Source organism: Bos mutus, chromosome 18 (genome assembly GCF_027580195.1).
Source record: "Bos mutus isolate GX-2022 chromosome 18, NWIPB_WYAK_1.1, whole genome shotgun sequence".
In the NCBI taxonomy this organism is placed as follows: domain Eukaryota; kingdom Metazoa; phylum Chordata; class Mammalia; order Artiodactyla; family Bovidae; genus Bos; species Bos mutus.
In genome coordinates this window covers 52,188,591-52,208,992 of record NC_091634.1, presented here as the reverse complement: position 1 = coordinate 52,208,992, position 20,402 = coordinate 52,188,591, and the positions used below count along the sequence as shown (strand labels likewise).

The 20,402-nt window shown below is 47.2% G+C and overlaps 2 protein-coding genes across 5 annotated transcripts in view; one reads left to right on the top strand and one right to left on the bottom strand.

Moving 5' to 3' along the window:
• Positions 1-901: 901 nt before the first annotated feature.
• HSDL1 (hydroxysteroid dehydrogenase like 1) lies at positions 902-13,778 on the bottom strand. 4 transcript variants are annotated; one of them, XM_070388641.1, is made up of 6 exons: positions 13,122-13,220; positions 8,987-9,041; positions 5,868-6,093; positions 4,749-5,194; positions 4,314-4,541; positions 902-3,645 (listed from the first exon to the last, which is right to left on the bottom strand). In XM_070388641.1, the coding sequence occupies exons 3-6, from the start codon at positions 6,085-6,087 to the stop codon at positions 3,547-3,549; spliced, it is 993 nt and encodes a 330-aa protein (XP_070244742.1). In that variant the 5' UTR covers positions 6,088-6,093; positions 8,987-9,041; positions 13,122-13,220; the 3' UTR covers positions 902-3,546. The 4 variants fall into 4 exon arrangements, with proteins under 4 accessions (XP_070244742.1, XP_070244739.1, XP_070244740.1 ...); XM_070388638.1 differs by lacking the exon at positions 13,122-13,220 and adding an exon at positions 12,343-12,481 and having other exon boundaries at positions 5,868-6,052; XM_070388639.1 differs by lacking the exons at positions 8,987-9,041; positions 13,122-13,220 and adding an exon at positions 13,629-13,778.
• DNAAF1 (dynein axonemal assembly factor 1) overlaps positions 13,321-20,402 on the top strand; it is a 20,652-nt gene continuing 13,570 nt past the window's right edge. Inside the window, exons 1-5 of the mRNA XM_005902621.2 lie at positions 13,321-13,568; positions 15,679-15,814; positions 16,276-16,367; positions 18,207-18,428; positions 19,394-19,560. Coding sequence (XP_005902683.2) covers positions 13,445-13,568; positions 15,679-15,814; positions 16,276-16,367; positions 18,207-18,428; positions 19,394-19,560 — 741 coding nt within the window. The 5' untranslated portion in view covers positions 13,321-13,444. The remainder of the gene's footprint in view (positions 13,569-15,678; positions 15,815-16,275; positions 16,368-18,206; positions 18,429-19,393; positions 19,561-20,402) is intronic.

Sequence of the window (20,402 nt, the reverse complement as noted above, 5' to 3'; positions counted from 1 at the left end):
AAATGACAACCTTGCCAGGAAAATTCCATGGACAGATGAGCCTTGAAGGCTACAGTTCATGGAGTTGCAAAACAGTCGGACACAACCAAGCTGGCACGCAAGGGGGACTGAAAGCCTGTTTTAGGTCATGCTGATGACAAATGATGTGCTATGTCCTGAGATAAAACTGCTCGTATTGTTTGACCTTTCCACAGCACCTGGATAATACCCCAATATTAGAAACCACAGTACTGCATATTCCTTTTAACACGATTTAACCAAACTGATATAATATAGTGAAGAAACTTAGAATCACCTACTAGCTTTTTGTGATCTTAGGCAAGTTGTACCTCAGCTCTCTGGAACTCACCTTACCCAAAGGAGTATGAGTATCTCCCTCAAAGGATGACGGTTAAATGAAGCATATACATACAGACTTTGACACACAACTTATTCAATAGATGTGGTTGTACTAGACCAACCCACACCTGATCAAGTTCTTCCCCACCCCCTGAGATCACATCAGTGTTAGGAACTTTCAGAGAACTCTTGACTCTTGGATTTGTAAATCCAGAACACTCCCCTCCTACCACTACATAAGGGACTTGATCTTAACAGGGTTCTTTTAACAGCCCTTGAAGTCCCTGTGCCATTGAATACAAAGCCCCACTGTTAGGAACAGGTAGGTTAGTGAATCGCAAACATCCTTGTCAGGTGATACTGAAGGGGAGGGGAACTTTGCAGCTCCTGAGAGCCCTAAAAACTGCAGGGGGCCTGGGGGGTGATAGGAGGTGGCCTGGAAATTTACCAAGGGAGGCTGAGCGCCCCAGAATCCTGGTCTACCGGTTTTCCACCACTCCAGGTTCTGGTAACTCCCTAAACTAACACTTCATGTGTATAATAAAGCATTTGTAATCCCATGGGAAGGTTAATCTTTATTAAACCTGAATGCTATTTTAAAGAGTTAACAGTCCAGAGACAGAGACACAGAAAGAAAGACTGATTTCGGAATGCACACAGTGTCAAGACTCGAGATGCCATTTAACCCAAATGTGCCAAGATTTTAAGTAACTGAGGTGAAAGCAAAACAAAGCAAAAAAAAAAAAAAGATTCCTCAGAAGAGCTGTCTCTACTCACTGTCTCCCTTTTTCTTCCCACCCCTTGAACTTGCTACTTTTCATCCCTACCAGACGAAAAATGGATCATGGCAAAACCACCAGTGATCTCCATATCACCCACGCCAAGGAATAGAAATCGGCCTTTATCTTATTCAACCAATCAGGAGAATGAGAGCAAAAAATCAACTCTGTAGTTTCAAGACCCGTAAGACATATGGCTATGCATGATTTTCTGACTGAATTACCAGCTTTTAATAACTTACTGTCACAGGTGTTCAGAGATTAATTTTTTATAATTTTTAAATATTTGTTTCTATGGGGGGGAAAAACGTTTCTCTCTTTCCAAACATACGGACCAATACCTCTTCTAAAGGAAGCAGAAGCAACTGCTTTTATTGTTAAATTTTCAGGTCACAAGTTGTTTCAAAGGTTTATTTCCCACATCCTTAATAAGAAACCCCAGCTACAGTGGTCCAATTATAACTCTCAAATGAGCGCTGGGAAAGATGAAACCTAAGGAAGATTCTTGGTTTTCATCTTTCGTGAACTTTGCACCAATCAGTATATTTACATACATCCTGCCAAGAAGAGAATTTTAAAACATCACTGACATGGTTTACTTAGTCTCATCATGTAACAATGATCCAACATCTAATCTATAAGACACTGCTGTACCACACATCACCTTAAATATGGTATTTTTACATCACATCGCTGCTTATTATATGTCAAAGTTCAAGTCAATATGGCATGAAGTCAAGTTTTCTCTAGTCTTAATGACCATCAATTAACTGTCAGGTGGGGAAACGCCAAATATGACAAAGGCTTCCAGCTAACGCCATCAAAGTCGGCACTTCTGTGTCGAATCGCTGGAATGTGACTTTCCACACTGCACTTCTTCGTCTTGTGTGATCAAGGCCTGATCTGTCGATGGAAGAGCTTCTGAATTTAACCTCTGATCCTGAGTCCAAGTCAGGTCTGGAAATACTAAGGCAATGTCACTGGCAAAACCGTGGGCATAAAATAAAAGCATGCTCAGGCCCCCTCGTAATGGGTATCAGCTCAGGAGTCAGCAATTCCATAAAAGTCCTGATTTCAATTAACTGGTTTCTGCATCAGCGCTGCAACATTAAACTCTGGATCTCAAATGTGCACATACTGTCATATTCGTCTCGTGATTTACAACTGTCAAAGCACTAGGTATGTGGTTCTCAAAAATGTTTGGCTTCAGGAGACCTGAACCAAAAAGACTACACAGCAGGTTTCAGTGCAAACCCATAGAGTGGTGGTTATCGGGCATTAATTATCTTCACATCAATAGAAGTGTTCACTATAACATACAAATTTGTTACATGAATCAAGAACGAGCTTCTGACTGATTTCAACAGATACAGTATGTCTTTTCACACACGTAATTTGTCCATATTTTAACTATTATTCTATAAATACTTGATATTTATATCATTAATGCTACTGGGATGGAATAATATTACACAGAAAAGTGTTTCACAACCAGGTATGAGAAGTTCTAGAGGGCTAAACTTCAGTTATAAAATGGGTCATAGGCTGAGAAGTCACTACTTATCCACAGTAACTATAAATCAAGAGATGACTGAGGGTCAGTCATCACATGTCCAAATCTATGAATGAATTAATTCCTTAGTAGATTAAAAAAAAAACCAGAACACTGTTAGGTGATATTATATATGGCAAACCTATAGCACAAAATTAGGTGGCCTCGTTTAGGGTGAAAAATAATAATGCAGAATTTTAATACCCCTTTGGGTGCCACATTAAGACATCTTGACAAGAAATACTTTTTAAAGTAAACTACCAATAAATACAGTTGCCCGGATGTACACAACATGTGTACACACGTGGGTCTCTAAGTATCAGTTGAGGAGCAGCATTTCATACACAGAGAGCCAAACGACTAAAGCTACACAATGCAATACAGGTTTCCACTAATCACACCAGCAACCTTACCTAGAAAATAACGCATTTCAATAGTCTTTCCTGATGGACATTTGAAAACCAATGCTGTAATTCATCTACTGACATAGATAATTTCCCTTAAGAAACATGTGAGACTGTAAGAGCTACCAAGTTATATCATATTTCAGTATCATATTACTGGAGCTCCTAGAACAACATATATCACACAACTTCTGAAAAGTTTAAAAAACAAAAGCACACATCACATTCTAGGTGTCCTCCATCGGTTCTCGCGCCACAGTCAGTATTCACCCTGTGCCCTCCGTGCGGCCCTGAAGGCTTTCCCACAGCACTCTTAAAAGGCTTATGTTTGTTTTGCAAAGGATGAGTCAAGAGTATGCTAAATAATCAGTCGTGAAAAAAAAATGCAGAAGATAAATTCCATGTGTTCCTCCAAATGTAGAATACTGCAGGCTCCCACGAATTGGTCAAACTTCCCAACCATCATCTGGCTTCAAGCTTTGCAGGATAAGGCCTCCTTACGCAAAGAACGGTTGAGAATATTTGCTCCCCACACCCAGAGCCATTCAGGCATATACTGTGCGAAAAGAAACTGAAGATGAAAGAGAAAAGGATTACAAGGTTAGAATCCAAAGCCATCGACAACAAACTGCACAGATCAGCAATGATTTAAGCCAACAAACATCACCAATCACCTTAAATACAAAAGAGGAAAAAAACCTTAGGTGATGCTGCACTGAGTACCCACTTTTGCATAAGACCCTATGCTAGACTCTCTGGGGAACAGAAATGGGATCCCCACCCACTCACCCCCCTTCCTCTAAGTAGGCAGGACACACCTACATGCAGTGATACGATTCCATCTTTACTCAGTGTGATATGAATAGCAGGTCATGTAGGTAAGAATTCCAAATATCCCAGGAATGAAAGGCAGGTCAAAGAGCAAAATGCATCCATGGTCAGTACTGTGAGAGAGAACTGGGGTTTGAGGGGCAGGGTGGAGCTTACTGTACTGACATTAAAACAGCGAATTTCCTCTTCTAGATGTCATGCAGCTGGAACTTTCAAATGTTCTTAACATATAAATCCACAGAAGAGAATTCAGTGACTGAACTGGAACCACTAAGATCTGAGAATCAGAAGTTATGATCCTCATCTTCCAGCATCAGGTTTCCATCAGATTCCCATGTATCTATCGTTTGGAAAGGTTTAGGATGCCTTAACCTTAATTACGAGAGCTGAGCGCACACGGCTGGTTACCTGGATGGAATGGGACCAGTATCCTGTGGTCCTTTTTGAAATGCCGAGGGTAGAAACAGCATGATGTGCGTACACTTTTGGGGAAGGCACCAACCATGGGCACTTGTGCAGAAAGCTGCCAGGGGTGGCCACGTTGGTAGCCACGTAGAATGGGATTAAACTCTGTACAAAGATTCCTTTGGAAGCATATTCATACTGCAATGCTCTGCTGAAGTGGTCTAAATAAGCCTGTTAAATAAAACAGAAGAAAAGACTAATTTCGTTGGGAACTCGAAAGAATCAAGAGGGAAAAAAAAGACTAATGGTCATTTTGGGAAAAAAATACAGCATAAGCAAACATCAGCTGCTGACACAGAACTCAACAAACTAGACCAAACCACTGTGACAAATGTTTTCCTACATGATGACTTCACTTTCCACCTGGGAACGGGTTACCTTAGATGCTGAGAACGCTGCCAGCTGGGGGGTGGGTTTGCAGCAGGAGCCAGAGGAGATGGTGACGATGGCGCCCTTCTTCCTCTCCACCATCCCTGGCAACACGATGTGGACCATGAGGCTGGCCGCCGCGATGTTCACATTGACGATGTCCCAGAGCGTGTCCTCAGAGACCTGCGTGAAGTACTGCGGATAGGGGTAGAACACACCCACGTTATTCACCAGGATGCCAATGTCTCTGTCCTGCAAGGCTTCCCGGATCATGTCATAAATCTCGCGGCCGCTGCTGAAGTCCGCGACTATGATGTCAGTCTCCACTTTGTAGGTGTCAGCTATGTCTTTAGCGACCATCTGCAGCTTCTCTTGGCTCCGGCTGATCAGGACAATGTTGAGCCCACGGCTGGCCAGCTCCTCTGCATAGGCCCTTCCAATCCCGTCCGTGGCACCTACAGGACAAGCCGGCAAAGGGAGCAAACTCATTTCACGGTGTGATCCTTAAAATGGACTTTAAATACCCTGGGTCTGGGTTTAATCAGAGAAGGAGTCACACTAGACATAAGCTCGGTTCTGTGAGTAATCAGTCAAGCACAAGGTGGAATCTGCAATACAAATGACATGAGCTAATCAAATGCTCGCCCAGACACTCTGACAGGTAGAGGAAGTGCCGCTTTACGTTTGCCAAGGTGACTGCGAGACACAGTGGGAGACTGTTCTCAAAGCCTCACCTGGTCTCTGTGAGTGTCAGGAGGTACTTTCCTAGGAAACAATGGTAAATGAAAATGAAATTTAAAAGAAGGGAAGCATTTCTGAAAGTGGTACCTGTTTGTAAGGACAGTTTCAAAACCAAGAGCAAGAAGGAAAAGCAAGCAGCAGGGAGGCAGGGCTGGATGGGGAACAGGAGGCAACAGAAGGACAAAAATCACAAGGAAACACCTTCCAAGATGAGCAGTGAGAAAGGTGCACATAATCATAACAGAGGAAGTTTTATTTCTTTATCCCATGAAAACATGATTAAATTCAGTTAAGTCCCTGAATGAAGCATCCAACTTAAAACACAGATCAAATGGGAAAGATGACTTCATTTTTAAATCAGGCATGAACTGAAATCTCATCTCTTACCACTCACGACCGCCCATCTTCCATACTGCTTGATCAGGTCGGCTCTGCTCACCAGGCGCGGGATGAAATGCAGCCTGATGAGGCTGTAGAAGTCACAGACGACGGTGATGCTTTTTCTGGCCGTGTACCAGGCTCCAACCAAGGCGAGGGCTTCAATGTAGCAGTTGCAGGACCTGGCGATTTCCCTGTACAAGAGGTAGAAGCTGTCGACGGCAGCCATGGCAGCCTGCAGGGGCGGGGAGCGAGAGAGGTGGTCTTTGCTTAGTAACTGAAAGGGACACACACAGTTTGGTTGAAGAAGGACATTTGAGACATCAGGGCTTAATAATTTTGCATTTAAATAACAGTAACTGTTCAAATGCACGTAGCCCGTGGATCCAGTCAATTTGTGATATCATTACCTAACATCTGCAGCTTACAAAGTTCTTTCCATCCAAGAAGATTAGTCAACATGATTATCAAGAGTTACCAAATTCCTACTAAAATCCAGGCACTGAGCTAAATGTTATGGATACGACAATAAACACAATATGCTCTGCGCCCTAAGGAGTTCCCAGCCCAGCTTAGTGACAGGCAGACTTTTTAATCCACGTAACAGCTGAGAGTAATGTTTATTTCTTTTATTGAATTTATTCATGCAAAACCGGCAAGCACAGAGGACCTACTATCCCTGTAAAGACAAAGTATGAAAAATAGAAGCACTATTAAGACGTAGCCTTGGCCTCAAAGGGGGCTTCCTGGTCATGCAGACAATACTGAAACTGCCTGCAATGCAGGAGACCAGGGTTCAATCCTTGGGTCAGAAAGATCCCCTGGACAAGAGAATGGCTACCCACTCCAGTGTGCTTGCCTGGAAAATCCCATGGATAGAGGAGCCTGGTGGGCTACAGTCCACAGGGTCTCAAAGAGTCAGACAGGACTGAGCGACTAACACTTCAGCCTCAAAGACCTTACAACTCACTTTGAGACAAAACTACGCTCTAATACCCTTTAATGTAAATTGCATCATGTATAAGTAATGTTCATAAATGTACATTTTAAAAAGAGATACTCCCCGAACCTGAAGACATTGTTTTCTGAAATGACAGTGGCTAAGCATGCTTCATCTAGCTGGCATCACTGGCACACCATCATCCTTGCCTGGCCCCTTGTGTTTGGGGAGAGAAAAGCCCAATATGACTCTTGTAGTACCCACACAGCAAGCATCTTTATGTGCCATGTACTGGGATGGATGCTAAGGTTTCAAAGATGAAGCAAAGGACTGCCTAGGAGGAGAGACTGACATCTAACAAAACAACTTAAATGCCATATGAACTGGTGTGTACGTGTGTGCACCTGCAGTCAGAGAGGCAGAGAAGGGCTGGGCACGACCAAGGCTGATAAATTTCCTTCTAGACCAGACCAGGGGAGTCACCAGGGCCTGAGCCAACCACAAGCTCTCAGTGAGGGTCAGGTATCAAAAAGATCAGAACGACCACAGTTAAACTACAGGGAGCTCAGATATGCACAAGCACAAGGGTATATAGCATTTATTAATAGTACGTAAGAGAAAATAGATTTAAGCCAAAAACAAAATTTATATAAAATTTCTGGAAGTGGCCCCTCTCCTAGAAATCTGTATCGAAAAAAACTTAAGCTTTTTTCTGAAACTAAGAAAAAAATCCCTGACAGTAGCAGCAAAAATTGGCATAAGCTTAAGGAAGAATAAGTGAATTCCCTCCCACTCCACCGCAATGCAATTTGAGCTCAACCAAGGTCTGCAGAGTGAAGAAAACAAATTCACCTCTGGAATGGAACATGCTGTAAGAATGACACCACACTGGTTAATAGGCGCACGAAATAACAAAGAACTGCTGAATGTAAATACGTGTGTGTGTGTGTGTGTGTGTGTGTGTGTTGAGTATGCATATGAATGTGTAGGCCAAGTTACAAACCAACAAAACATACAAAAGAAATATGATAAAAAACTCAAGAAACAGGCAGTAGGATTCTTAAATGCCCCACAATGAGCATATAACCCCTCAAACATTAAACTTTACAAGCCTGTCCTGTGCTGTGCTTAGTCGCTCAGTTGTGTCCAACACTTTGTGACCCTGTGGACTGCAGCCCACCAGGCTCCTCTGTCCAGGGATTTCCCAGGCAAGAATGCTGGAGTGGGTTGTCATTCCCTCTTCTAGGGAATATTCCCGACCGAGGGATCAAACCCACTGCTACCACACTGGCAGGCAGATTCTTTACCACTGAGCCACCAGGGAAGCCCTCAAGGTCACAGTGCTCCACCTCAAAGGCATCCCCTCTTTGTACGCTATGCACGAGCGCCTCTCAAAGCTTCCAGATGCTAGGGACGAGGCAGGCACGGGTCACCTCCCCAACAGTCCCCTGCCACACCGTGGCAGTCCAGAACCACATCCTGGGGGGCAGGTGCTGGCTGGAAAGGCCCCTCCCAGTCACAATGGCTGCTTCCCGGGACACAGCTGATTCAAGATTCCCAGAGAAGTGACCAAAAACACTAGCTCCTTACAAAGAAGAACATAAAAACTGAGACTCCGAGTCCAACCATCCTAAGGTGGGAGTTCCTAAAATAACGCTTTTATAGTGGACACATGCCATCTGTCACACTTACTCAAAGAGTAGGCCATGAGGAAAGTAAATGAAAAACATGATACTTGTATGCACAGAAAATGTAATAAAGTTAGAAATAACACAACCATAAGCAAAAAAAAAACAACAAACAACTAGATACTTGGAACATTAAATCTATTCTTCAAAATGACAGGTGGGTATATGTCTAAGATGCTACAATGTTTTCAGTAAAACACTGGACGCCACATATCAAGGTCTAATAGATTGAAGCCAAAGAAATACTTGTGGGGAAAAATGCATGGCAGGCGTGTCTGTAATAAGGTTCCAGCTAAAAGGAGGTCACATGTGCCTTGGGGAATGACCTCACCCCAAGGGGAAGCTGTGTTAAGGGAACTTCGACCCCTCCTTGAACACCATTTTTCTCAAGAATGTGAGACGGAAAAACTCCAGAAAAGATGCCTGACTATGACAGAGTCCTCAGTCTTCCTGCCCAAGTCATTCTCCCCAGTCATTCTCCACCTGCAGTCTGCTCTTACCTCCTCTGCCAGCTCTGGGCCTCCAGGAGCTGCTCTGCCTTCTCTTCAGAACAAGCTGCAAGCAAAAACAAACAGCAAATGCCCTTCCTTCACCACTCAGCTGGGGAAAACTTAACAAAAAAATTAGACCAAAGGTTTTAAAAGTTAAAAGTAAAAATTCATGTGCCATGAATTCCAAACCGGCATTGATGCTGAAGCTCCAATACTTTGGCCACCTGAGGCAAAGAGCCAACTCATTGGCAAAGACCCTGACGCGGGGAAAGAGTGAGGGCAGGAGGAGAAGGGGACGACAGAGGTTGAGATGGTTGGATGGCTTCACCGACTCAATGGGCCTAAGACTGAACAAACTCCAGGAGATGGTGAGGGACAGGGAAGCCTGGCGTGCTGCAGTCCATGGGGTTGCAGAGTCGGACACGACTGAGCAACTAAACAACAACAATTTAAGAAAATTGGAAAAATGTACACCGAAGTTGTCTATTATGCACAGCTCAAAGAATAAAAAAACACTCACAGGGCTACAGAACTCCACCAATCAAATCAGAGTCTCAGAAGGCCCAATGCCTCCTCCCTGGTCACAACCCCTTCCTCCACCCTTGGGGTCATCACTCTCCTAAGTTCTGATGTTGGAGAAGGCAATGGCACCCCACTCCAGTACTCTTGCCTGGAAAATCCCACGGACGGAGGAGCCTGGTAGGCTGCAGTCCATGGGGTCGCTAAGAGTCAGACATGACTGAGCGACTTCACTTTCTCTTTCCACTTTCATGCATTGGAGAAGGAAATGGCAACCCAATCCAGTGTTCTTGCCTGGAGAATCCCAGGGTCGGGGGAGCCTGGTGGGCTGACGTCTATGGGGTCACACAGAGTCGGACATGACTGAAGTGACTTAGCATAGCATAAGTTCTGATGTAATCATTCCCTTGCTCTCTTCTTTCTTTGGAAATAGTTGTATACCACCCTACCACAGATTCTGAAATAACAGTACTCCGTTTTGCCTGGTTTTGCCCGTTACATAAGGAATCAAGCCCACGTATCCTTTGGTGACTCGTTCCTCTCACTTGGGGCTGTTTTCCAGACCCAGGCACACCTCCAAAGCTGCAGGCCATAAACTCTCACTGCTGCACCATCTCATGGCACAGACACAACTCGCATGTCCAGTCTACTGCTGATGGGTTGTTCTTGTTGGTTTTGACTTTACAACTATGAACAGCGCTGCTATCAACATTCTCGTGCATGCACAAGAGTTTTCAAAGGGACAGGCCTAAGAGTCGAACTGCTGGGCCACCGGACATCCATGTGTTCAACCAGATGCTGCCAAAGCAGCTGAGCCACTTTACACGCCCACCAGCAGCGAGTGTGAGCTCATGCTGCCTCCTCTCAATGGCTGGCAACACCCAACAGTTCACCTCCTGCCAAAGGCTGGCTGTGAAATGGGGCCTCACCATCATCTGCACTGGCATTTCCTGACTGTTAATAAGGCTGGCACTCCTGACGTTTATGTGCTGTTTGTGTTTTCTCATCTATGAAATGCCTATTTCTAGCTTTCGATCTTATTTTTTTTCAAATCAACTTTTTAAAAAATTTAATTTTTAAAAATTGTATTTATTTATTTTGGCTGAGCCACACAGCATGCTGGATCAAACCCAAGCCCCCTGCACTGGACATGCAGAGTCTTAACCACTGCACCTCCAGGGAAGTCCCCTTGTGACCTTCTATTGTGTTGTCTTTTTTTTCTTTCAGAGTTCTAAGTATTCTTTCTACATTCTAGATACTAGCCCTCTGTATGCTTTGTCTCTTTATATAAGTGCTTTTGATGAAATGAATGTCTTAGTATCAACATCAACATAGTCCAATTTATCAATCTTTTTCCTGCATGGGTTATGCTTGTTACGTCTCATTTCAGAAATCCCATCTTAGCCTCAGGTCAGAAAGATATTTTTCCGTATTATTTTCCAAATTTTTTTTTTTTTTTTTACAATTCTGCTTTTCAGATTCAAGTCTTTAATCCACCTGTGGCCTTGTGATGGTGTGAGGCTGGGGTCACATCCATCTCTACTGTTCCTCCCCAGGCCCTAGCATGGTGCTAGGTATACAGTATTTACTTAACAAATAGAAGCAAAGAATGCCTTGTGTTCAAAGCTCAAATTTCACTCAGAAATAACTTGAGAAGCTGCTCCAACTTTGCATCAGCACTTTGATGAAGCTGTTATTGGTGCATCCTGACTTTTTGGAGTTTCCTTACCTCCCTATGCCAAGTTTCAGTATGCCGCTAACGTAAACTACATGCAGAGAGTCAAAACATGGGCCTTCTTGTCCAAGATCCAATACCCCTCAGTTTCAGGTCTGAGAATTAGAACCATAACAGCATCCACTCCTGGGTACAGACGCAAGGTAACTGAAGCCTTAGGCTCACACAAAAACCGGCATGGATGAAAAGTGGAAACAACCCAAACATCCAACAGATGAGCGGACAAACACATGTGGTCTCTCCACATGATGAATATTATTCAGCAATGAAAAGAACAAAGTATGGATACATGTCACGATACGGACAAATTTCGAGAAGAGTATGCTGAGCCAAAGAAGCCAGACACAAAAGGCCACTCGTTATATGACTCCATGTACGGGAAATGTCCAGAAAACGCAAATCCAGAGACAGAAGGAGAGGAGGGCTGCCACAAGGCGGGAGGAGTGGGAAATAGGGACTGACTGCCAATGCGGTGGGATTTCTTGGGAATGTTCTGGAATTAAACAGTGGTGATGGTTGTGGACAGTGAACATGCTACTGTGAACAGCACACGTTTAAATGGCTAAAATGGTGAATTCTGTTATGTGACTTTTATTTCAAAAAAAAATCTGCTTTAAAAAAACAATTTGTTGAGCTCTATGTCTGTGGAATATTACTGTAGTGATCTCAACCACAGACTCTGAAAACAGACATCCTGGATTTGAACCCAGGCTCCCCACTGAAGAGCTGTGTGTGAAGTTACTTCATTACTTGGTAACTTTTTGGGTGAAGTTACTTCATTACTTCACGGAGCTTTCCTTATATCACCTGCAAATATGGGGCTAATATTTCCTGCCTAAGATTATAATGAAAATTAAATCAGATCATACATATGAAGCACTCAGAGCCTGGGAACATCAGCGCTCAATAAACCTTGGCTATCAGCCACTGTAATTTAATGTTCAATAATGTTAGTTATTGTCTATTTGCAGCGCTCAGGGTTAAAATCTGGCTTTCTGCAAAAGACTCCATCCACTAAGTGCTTTCTTCCTATCATGGCACTTCTCTCATCAACCCTTCCAGGCAGAGTTGTAATCATGCCCAGTTTACAGACAAGGAAACTGAGGCTTACCGAGGTGAAGTGGCACGGCCAGGACTCTGCAGCTAAGAAGTGGGCGGTGGGAATTCAGATCAAGGTCTGTTATAGTCCAGAGGCCTGCCTTGCGAACCCCACTCTGAGACCCCCAGGCGGGCATCCTGCTGACATTACCAAGCGGGCCGCTGGGTTGGGCTTCGCCGGGCTGCACGTTCCTTTGGAACAGCGACAGCCTCCCTGGTCCCCATAACCCTTCCCCTCCAGCACCGGGCAGGGCGCAACAAACTATGGCCGCTGGAGAGCTGGTGGGGCCCTTTCTCCAAGAGCGCCCTTATTCTGAATTACTTCTCATTCAGAACAAAGACGAAGACAACAAACCCTACTCAGACCGAGTCCCTTTGGAAACGAGAATAAAGAAGCACAAATGCGTGCCTTTCGGAGCCTCGTGGGGAGCACCTGGGTCAGGTCCGGGAAAAACATGGGCCCGCGTTCGGGGTGGGTGGGGCCCCAGGTCGGCCGGGTCCCGGGGGAGGGGCGGGCCCAGAAGACGGTCTCCTCATGGGTGCAACGCCCGGATGGAGTTGGGGAAGAGGCGCTCCGGGTGGACAGGCCAGGAAGGAGGGGTGCTGGGGGCGGGGGTCCCAGGGATGGGAGGGACGACAGGGCCCGAGGGTCCCGGGGGTCTCGGCAAAGAGGGCACTGGTCCCGGGGGGCGTGGTGGGGCGCAGAGCGAGCAGACAGGCCGAAGCTCCGCCGGGCGCCGAGAGAGCCTAGGAGGGTCTGGGACCCGGGGATGCGCGCGGGAGGCGCGGTACCTGCAGAGACGGCGCGGCCTCGAAGCTGGTCCCGCCAAAGACGCGCGGCCGCCGCCCCCGTCACCGCCGCCGCAGCAGCTCCCCGGGCCGCGCCCCCACGTGACCCGCGCACGCGCCGGGGGCGTGGCCGTTGCTGGACCCGCCCCGGCGTTCCGCCGCTCAGGCCCGCCCGAGTGCGCGTGTGCAGCGGTTGCCGTGGAGACCAGAGAAGCGTTGGGCCGCCAACGACCCGGGCTCCAGTGGCCTGGTGGGTTAGGGGCCATAGCGATCCCGCGGAACCGGGCTCCCACTCTTACGGGGTGTTCGGTGTTTCCGAAATAAACATGCACCCCGAGGCCTCAGAGCCTGTGGTGGACGGGGTAGCGGAGCAAGAGTGCGCGCAGGAGCCTGGTGTGGAGGAGTCGGCTGGTGACCACGGGAACGCAGGCGAAGGTGGCCGCAAGGAAGGTGCAGACTACCGCCCCAGGGAGGCGAGGGGGACGACGGGCTGCGCCCAGCACCACATACCTGGTCTTCACTGCCAGCAGTAACCGTAATAATAATAACAGGGTCTTCCCTGGCGGTCCAGTGGTTAAGACTCCAAGCCTCCACTGCTGGTTCCATGGGTTTCCATCCCTGATAGGGGAACTAAGATCCTGCATGTCACAAGACGCGGCCAAAAAATAATAACAGCGGCGGCCCACACTCACTGAAGATTATGTACCATGCACTCACCACATTCCAACCATAGGCCAGCCCTCTGCGGTAGGCACTCCTCTTGCCAGGTCACACAGATAATTTACCTGGAATTTAAAGAAGTTAAAGAACTTGCTCCAAACAGATTACCCTCAGCCAGTCAATGGTAGAACAGACTTATGCTTGGACAGTCTGACGCCAAGAGCCCAAGCCCTCACCCAAGACACCATTCCCCTCACAACCCAGCTTTTGAATGTATCCCTTCATTTCCTTCACCATGTAAGATCAAAGGCTCTCTCTCCCTCTGGATGGCAAGCTATGTCAGGGCAGACACCCCAAATGAATTGGCAGTGTCCAGTCCAGTGCCTGATCTGTGGTGGACAGAATGAATGATGAGCTGGTGTTTCTGGGATCACCTGGTGACTCCTCACCAAAGTTTTCCTGAATAGGCTTAGAAGATAGCCTCTCCTGCTGCTTGGCTTCAATCATAAGGGAAACCTTTTAGGGACTGATAAAGAAACTGCTTGATTTGTGTTTCATTTTTTGAACCCAGCCAACAATTGTAAGCAATGACTGTCCAGGCAAGCCCTGTATGAGTTGCTATAGGGAAGCCATGTTGTGCTATGGACACACAGTTTGGACCAAGTTACTCTGGGTTGACACTACCCCTCTGCAACTTGCCAGTTTTATGGCGGTTTGCCCAGAGTTTAACCGCTCTCTAGGGCAGTCTCATCTTCCGCAAGCCGGGATAGTTATAATTAGAGTGACTTGCATACAGTGGGTCAGTAATAAATGGTAGTTTTGGCATTAATATAACCAATCAATTATTATATATATTGAGCACCTATTCTTTATTGGGCTTCCCTTGTAGCTCAACTGGTAAAGAATACACCTGCAATGCAGGAGACCTGGGTTCGATCCCTGGGTTGGGAAGATCCCCTGGAGAAGGGAAAGGCTACCCACTCTAGTATTCTGGCCTGGAGAATTCCATGGACCGTATAGTGCATGGGGTCGCAAAGAGTCGGAAACAACTGAGTGACTTTCACGCTCACACATTCTTTATTACCCCAAACCATCATCTGGTGCCTCTTGCAGCTGGGTGTTGTACGCAGTGGGAAATGGGGAACTGTAAGACATGGTCCCACACACAGAATGTTTAATCTCTAGGTAGTCTACAGGGACACCCAGAGAGCAGCAGCAAACAGCTCTTAAGATTAAATGCATTGGGGGACTTCCCTGGTGGTCCACTGGCTAAGACTCCACGCTCCTAACACAGGGGACCCAGGGTCAATCCCTGGTCAGAAAACTAGATCTCACAATACCGCAACTAAAGATCCCACCTGGCACAATGAAGATTGAAGATCTCACATGCCACAACTAAGATCCAGCACAAATAAATATTTCTAAAGATAAAGAGAACATTTCAGATATGTTTGATGTTTTTTGCCCTACCCCACCACTATTTCTACTCCCACTGCATTTTCCCCTCCTCTAGAATTTTGTGTGGATTCTTTCAGTCATGTCTGTCTCTCTCTTTCCCTATCTGTGCATTCTATTGCAAGGCAGAATAATGACCCATTGCTTTATTTAACCTGTCCCTGTGAATGGACATTTGCATTGTTAACTGGTTTTGGCTATTACAAATAATGCAGAAGTGAGTATGTTTGCACACATCCGCTTGTCCATCTGTACAAGAGCTTTTTTCAAAGATCTGCCTAGAAGTGAAATTCTCATAATCCTTAACAATGCTTTAAAAATTGTGATACATTTAAAGAGTACTGATTGTACACTAAAAGCAGACAATTATTCATCAAGTTGAAGTAGAGGGAAATTTTTTTTATACATTTCTTGCTCTCTACAGAACCAATCTCTTATCTTACAGAAATGAATGATCCTAAGGAAACGTGTGTGGGTCCTTTGAACACTTCCTGCCTCAGTGAGCAGAAGCAGAGTGGTGACAGCTGGTCAGATGGTCGCTTAGCACACCAAAGAGCCGACAAGGAGGATCATGGCGCCAGGTACGTGGGCGTGCTGCCACCACTCCCAGCACACTTTTACACATTAAGGTAGATGTGATGATCACCCCTTTGTCCAGATAAGGAAATTGGGGCTCATGAAGATTAACTAGACAGCCCCTTGTCTGAGGATTAGTAGCAGAGTCAGGATGGTTAGTTATGAGTCAGAGTCGCATAACTAACTGCAATCTATTAAACTTTAATGCCAAACCTGGAGAGAGGCACACATTAGGAGTTCTTGATGACACAAAGATATTTCTATAAGAACATACACTGCAATTTTTAAGAATGCTGAAATTCACAATATTGGATGAGGCCCTGAAAGCTACAAACAAGCAGTGTCATCAGGCATACAGAAGGTTGTGGAATTTGGAGACGGAATGGATGTGGCAAAGAATTTACGGGATATATCTTACAGCTGACAAACTGAAATCAATTTCTCGTTCATGTTTTTCATTCGACAGAATGACTAAAAAGTTTCTGCAAAAGCTTTGCAAGCAGCACAAGCTTTACATTACCCCAGCACTGAATGATACGCTGTATTTACACTATAAAGGTAAGGATCGGGTGGAGGAGGTACCTTGTGTCAGATGGAAAGGCCTAGCAGTATAAAGAATTACTCACAGGGATCATCTAGAGTTCTTACATTTAAGCAGAAATTTCAAGGTTTAGTGGAGATGCATGGGAAAGCAATAACATTTCTTGGAAGAAAGAGTCTTACATGACTAGAGTTTATATGAGTTCCAGGGAAACATACTGGCATCTTTTATTTGTATTTGCTAAAGGACTCATAGTTTCCCAGACCACTAACTACATGTAAATACTCTGCAGTTGGGAGAGACACATTGTGAAGGACTGTGGTGGTGTCCAATGGTCACACATCAACTTAAGTTCAGGTTCATAGACAGGGCTCTTCCTCGCAGTGACAAAGCAGAGCAATAACTCCCGGTTGATGCTGAATTTGGGATGGTCAACCTGTTTCATTGGGCCATCCACGTGGCCCTTTATTCAGTAAAAGTTTACTGAGAGCCTTCTGTGGGCCGGCACAGGGCGCAGTGCTGGAGATACAAAGATGGATATGCTGAGGATGCTCTTGGTGTCTTGGGGGACAGTCAGCCACCATGAGGAGATTCACACTGTGCCAGGGAGATTCACGGAGGGCTGCAGCTGCAATATCCTTTAAAGGTGGGGAAGGACCCCTAGTTGGTCTCCTCACATCCACATTGCCCCCTCCCAAATCCTCCTCTCAGTGTCTAGGTGTAGCAGTGATGAGATGACACAGGAGGGCAGACCCCAGGGGACCCGTATTTAAGAGGTGGGAAGAAGAAGACGAGAGAGGTGCCTATATTATCTACTGCTGCCTAGCAAATTAACCCCATGCCTACCAACTTAGGAAATTATTATTTGATACTGTTTCTGAGGGTCAGGACCTGGGAATGATTTAGTCGGGTGATTCTGCCTCACCGTTGCTTTCACCCTTTCTTCATAAAAACTTTGGGTTTGGGACTTCCCTGGTGGCCCGGTGGCTAACATCCTGCACTCTCAACGCAGGGCGCCCGGGTCTGATCCCTGGTCAGGGAACTAGATCCCACATGCCACAACTAGGACCCAGCACAGCCAAAAAAAAAAAAAAACCCACCACAAACTTCCGGTTAAAACTTTTCAGGCAACCAAATGACTTTCAAAACATTTGGCAACAGCAGACGAACCGTGAAGTACAAATCTATAACGAGTTACTCAAGGAAACAAAAATGTTGGTTTTCCTCTCCTTAAACGTGGCTCATAAAACTGAGCCATACCAGAAAGCCAGACCCGAAGTTTGCAGTGGCTTCAGGTACCACTGGATTTTCTCACCGCATGTCTTCACGAGGCTGCCTCTCCCCCTTCTGAAGCCCTGCGTTCCCTTGTGCTCATTCATTTCAGGCAGGGCACCTGCCTCACTCCCACCTACTCCGAGGCGAGAAGGGAAGTTAGGCTCCCCCCTACCAGGCTGGCAATTCTCGAAGAAAGTTACCTCTTTCCAGTAGAGCCAGCCAAAGCTCCGCAGGGTTCCTAAAGGTTGGCCCCATGTGGCTCAGCACGACCAGCTCCCTGCAGAGAGCCACGGGGCAAGGATCAGGACGCGGTGTTCTCAAAGAGGCGGTGGTGTGCCTAAGGAGGAATGTGTGGATGCTGGGCGTGTGTGCCTGTGTGCTGAGTCTCATCAGTCGTGTTTGGCTCTTTGTGACCCCATGGACCCTAGCCCACCAGGCTCCTCTGTCCATTGGATTCTCCAGGCAAGAATACTGGAGTGGGTTGCCATTTCCTTCTCCAAGGCGAGTAGGCATAAAAGACGGTGAGACCTGTGCCTCTGTGTGTGTGGGAGCCCAACAAATACCCACTTCCTTCCCACCAGGCTTTGACCGCATTGAGAACCTAGAAGAGTACACGGGGCTGCGCTGCCTCTGGCTGGAGTGCAACGGCATCCAGAAAATTGAGAATCTCGAGGCCCAGACGGAACTGCGCTGCCTCTTCTTACAAGTGAACTTGCTCCATAAGATCGAGAACCTAGAACCTCTGCAGAAACTGGATGCTCTCAACATCAGCAACAACTACATTAAGACCATCGAAAACCTTTGTAAGAAGGACCCACCGCAGCGGCAGCGGCGGTGGTGGGGTTGGGGTGGGGGGTGGGGTGGGGGTGGTGGCTGGTTTTTGGGGTGGGGTGGTGGCTGGTGGGGGTGGGGGTGGTGGGTGGTAGTGGGGGTGGCTGTGGGGGTGGGGGTGTGGGGGGTGGTGGTTGATGGTTGGTGGGGGTGGGGGTGGTGGTTGGTGGGGGGGTGGTGGTGGGTGGTGGGGGTGGGGTGGGGTGGGTGGGGGGGGGGTGGTTGGGTGGGGGTGGGGGGTGGTGGTGGATGGGTTGGGGGTGGGGTAGGGGGGGGGTGGCGTGGGGGTTGATGGTTGGTGGGTGGTGGTAGGGGGGTGGGGTGGTGGTTGGTTGGGGGTGGGGTGGGGTTGATGGTTGGTGGTTGGGGCGGGTGGTGGTGGGTGGTGGTGGTTGGTGGTGGGGGGGGGGGGTGGATGGTTGGTGGTTGGTGGTGGGGGTGGGGTGGTGGTGGGGGTGGGGTGGGGTGGGGGGGGGGTGGTGGTTGGTGCTTGGTTGTTGGTGGTGGTTGGTGGTGGGGGTGGGGGTGTTGGGTGGTGGGGGTGGTGGTTGGTGGTTGGGGGTGGGGGGGGGGTGGGGGTTGGTGGTGGGTGGTGGGTGGTGGGGGTGGTGGTTGGGGGGTGGGGGGGTGGGGGTGGGGGTGGGGGTGGGGGGTGGCATTGATGGTTAGTGGTGGGTGGTAGGGGTGGGGATGGGAGTGGTGGTTGGTGGTTGGTGGTGGTGGTGGGGGTGGTGGTTGGTGGTTGGTGGTGGGGGTGGTGTTTGGTGGTTGATGGCTGGTGGTTACTGGTGGCGGTGGTGGGGTGGGGGTGGTGGGCGTGGGGGTATTGGCGATGGTGTCGTTGTCTAGACTCGTGTTCACCGCTCTTCCCTGCAAGTGGGTCTAAACATTTTCTTTGCTGCCCATTTCACTCACCTCTGTCCACTCCCCCTTCCAGCCTGCCTGCCAGTCCTGAACACACTCCAGATGGCGCACAACCACTTAGAGACTGTGGAGGACATTCAGCATCTCAGGGAGTGTGCCAGACTCTGCGTCCTTGACCTTTCCCACAACAAGCTGAGCGACCCCGAGATCCTGAGGGTTCTTGAGAGCATGCCTGACTTGGTAAAAAACAAACAAACAAAAAACAGAAAGAAACACACACACCAGAGACTTCTCTGGTGGCCCAGTGGTTGTGACTCCGAGCTCCCAGGGCAGCGGGCATGGGTTCAGTCTCTGGTCGGGAAAGACCCTGCGTGCTGCGTGGTGGGGAGTGGAGGTGGGGGACAAGCCCCCGGACACAACTTGTGTCCCCTTGTGTTCTGTAGGCAGCAAATCTCTTTTCTTCTCCCCTCCGTCCCCTCTTCCTTTCTCCCCGCCTTCTGAACACCCATCACACTTTTCCTCTCTATTTTTAGCTGCTGTGTTTTAAATGCCAAATGCTGTGTCATTTCACCTACAATTTCAGTGTGTATTCCTGACAGATAATGACTTTTTAAAAACATCATTACAGTACTGTTATTATACCTAAAATAGTATCAGAATGACAGTTAATACCCAGTCTATGTCCAGTTTTCTCCATTTGCCTCAAGCATGTGTTTTGACCATTGGATTCAGTTCAGTTCAGTGGCTCAGTCGTGTCTGACTCTTTGTGACCCCACAGACCACAGCATGCTATGCTTCCCTGTCCATCACCAACTCCTGGAGTTTACCCAAACTCATGTCCATTGAGTCAGTGATGTCATCCAACCATCTCATCCTCTGTCGTCCCTTTCTCCTCCCACCTTCAATATTAACCAGCATCAGGGTCTTTTCAAATGAGCCAGCTCTTCGCATCAGGTGGCCAAAGTATTAGAGTTTCAGCTTCAACATCAGTCCCTCCAATGAACACCCAGGACTGATTTCCTTTAGGATGGACTGGTTGGATCTCCTTACAATCCAAGGGACTCTCAAGAGTCTTCTCCAAC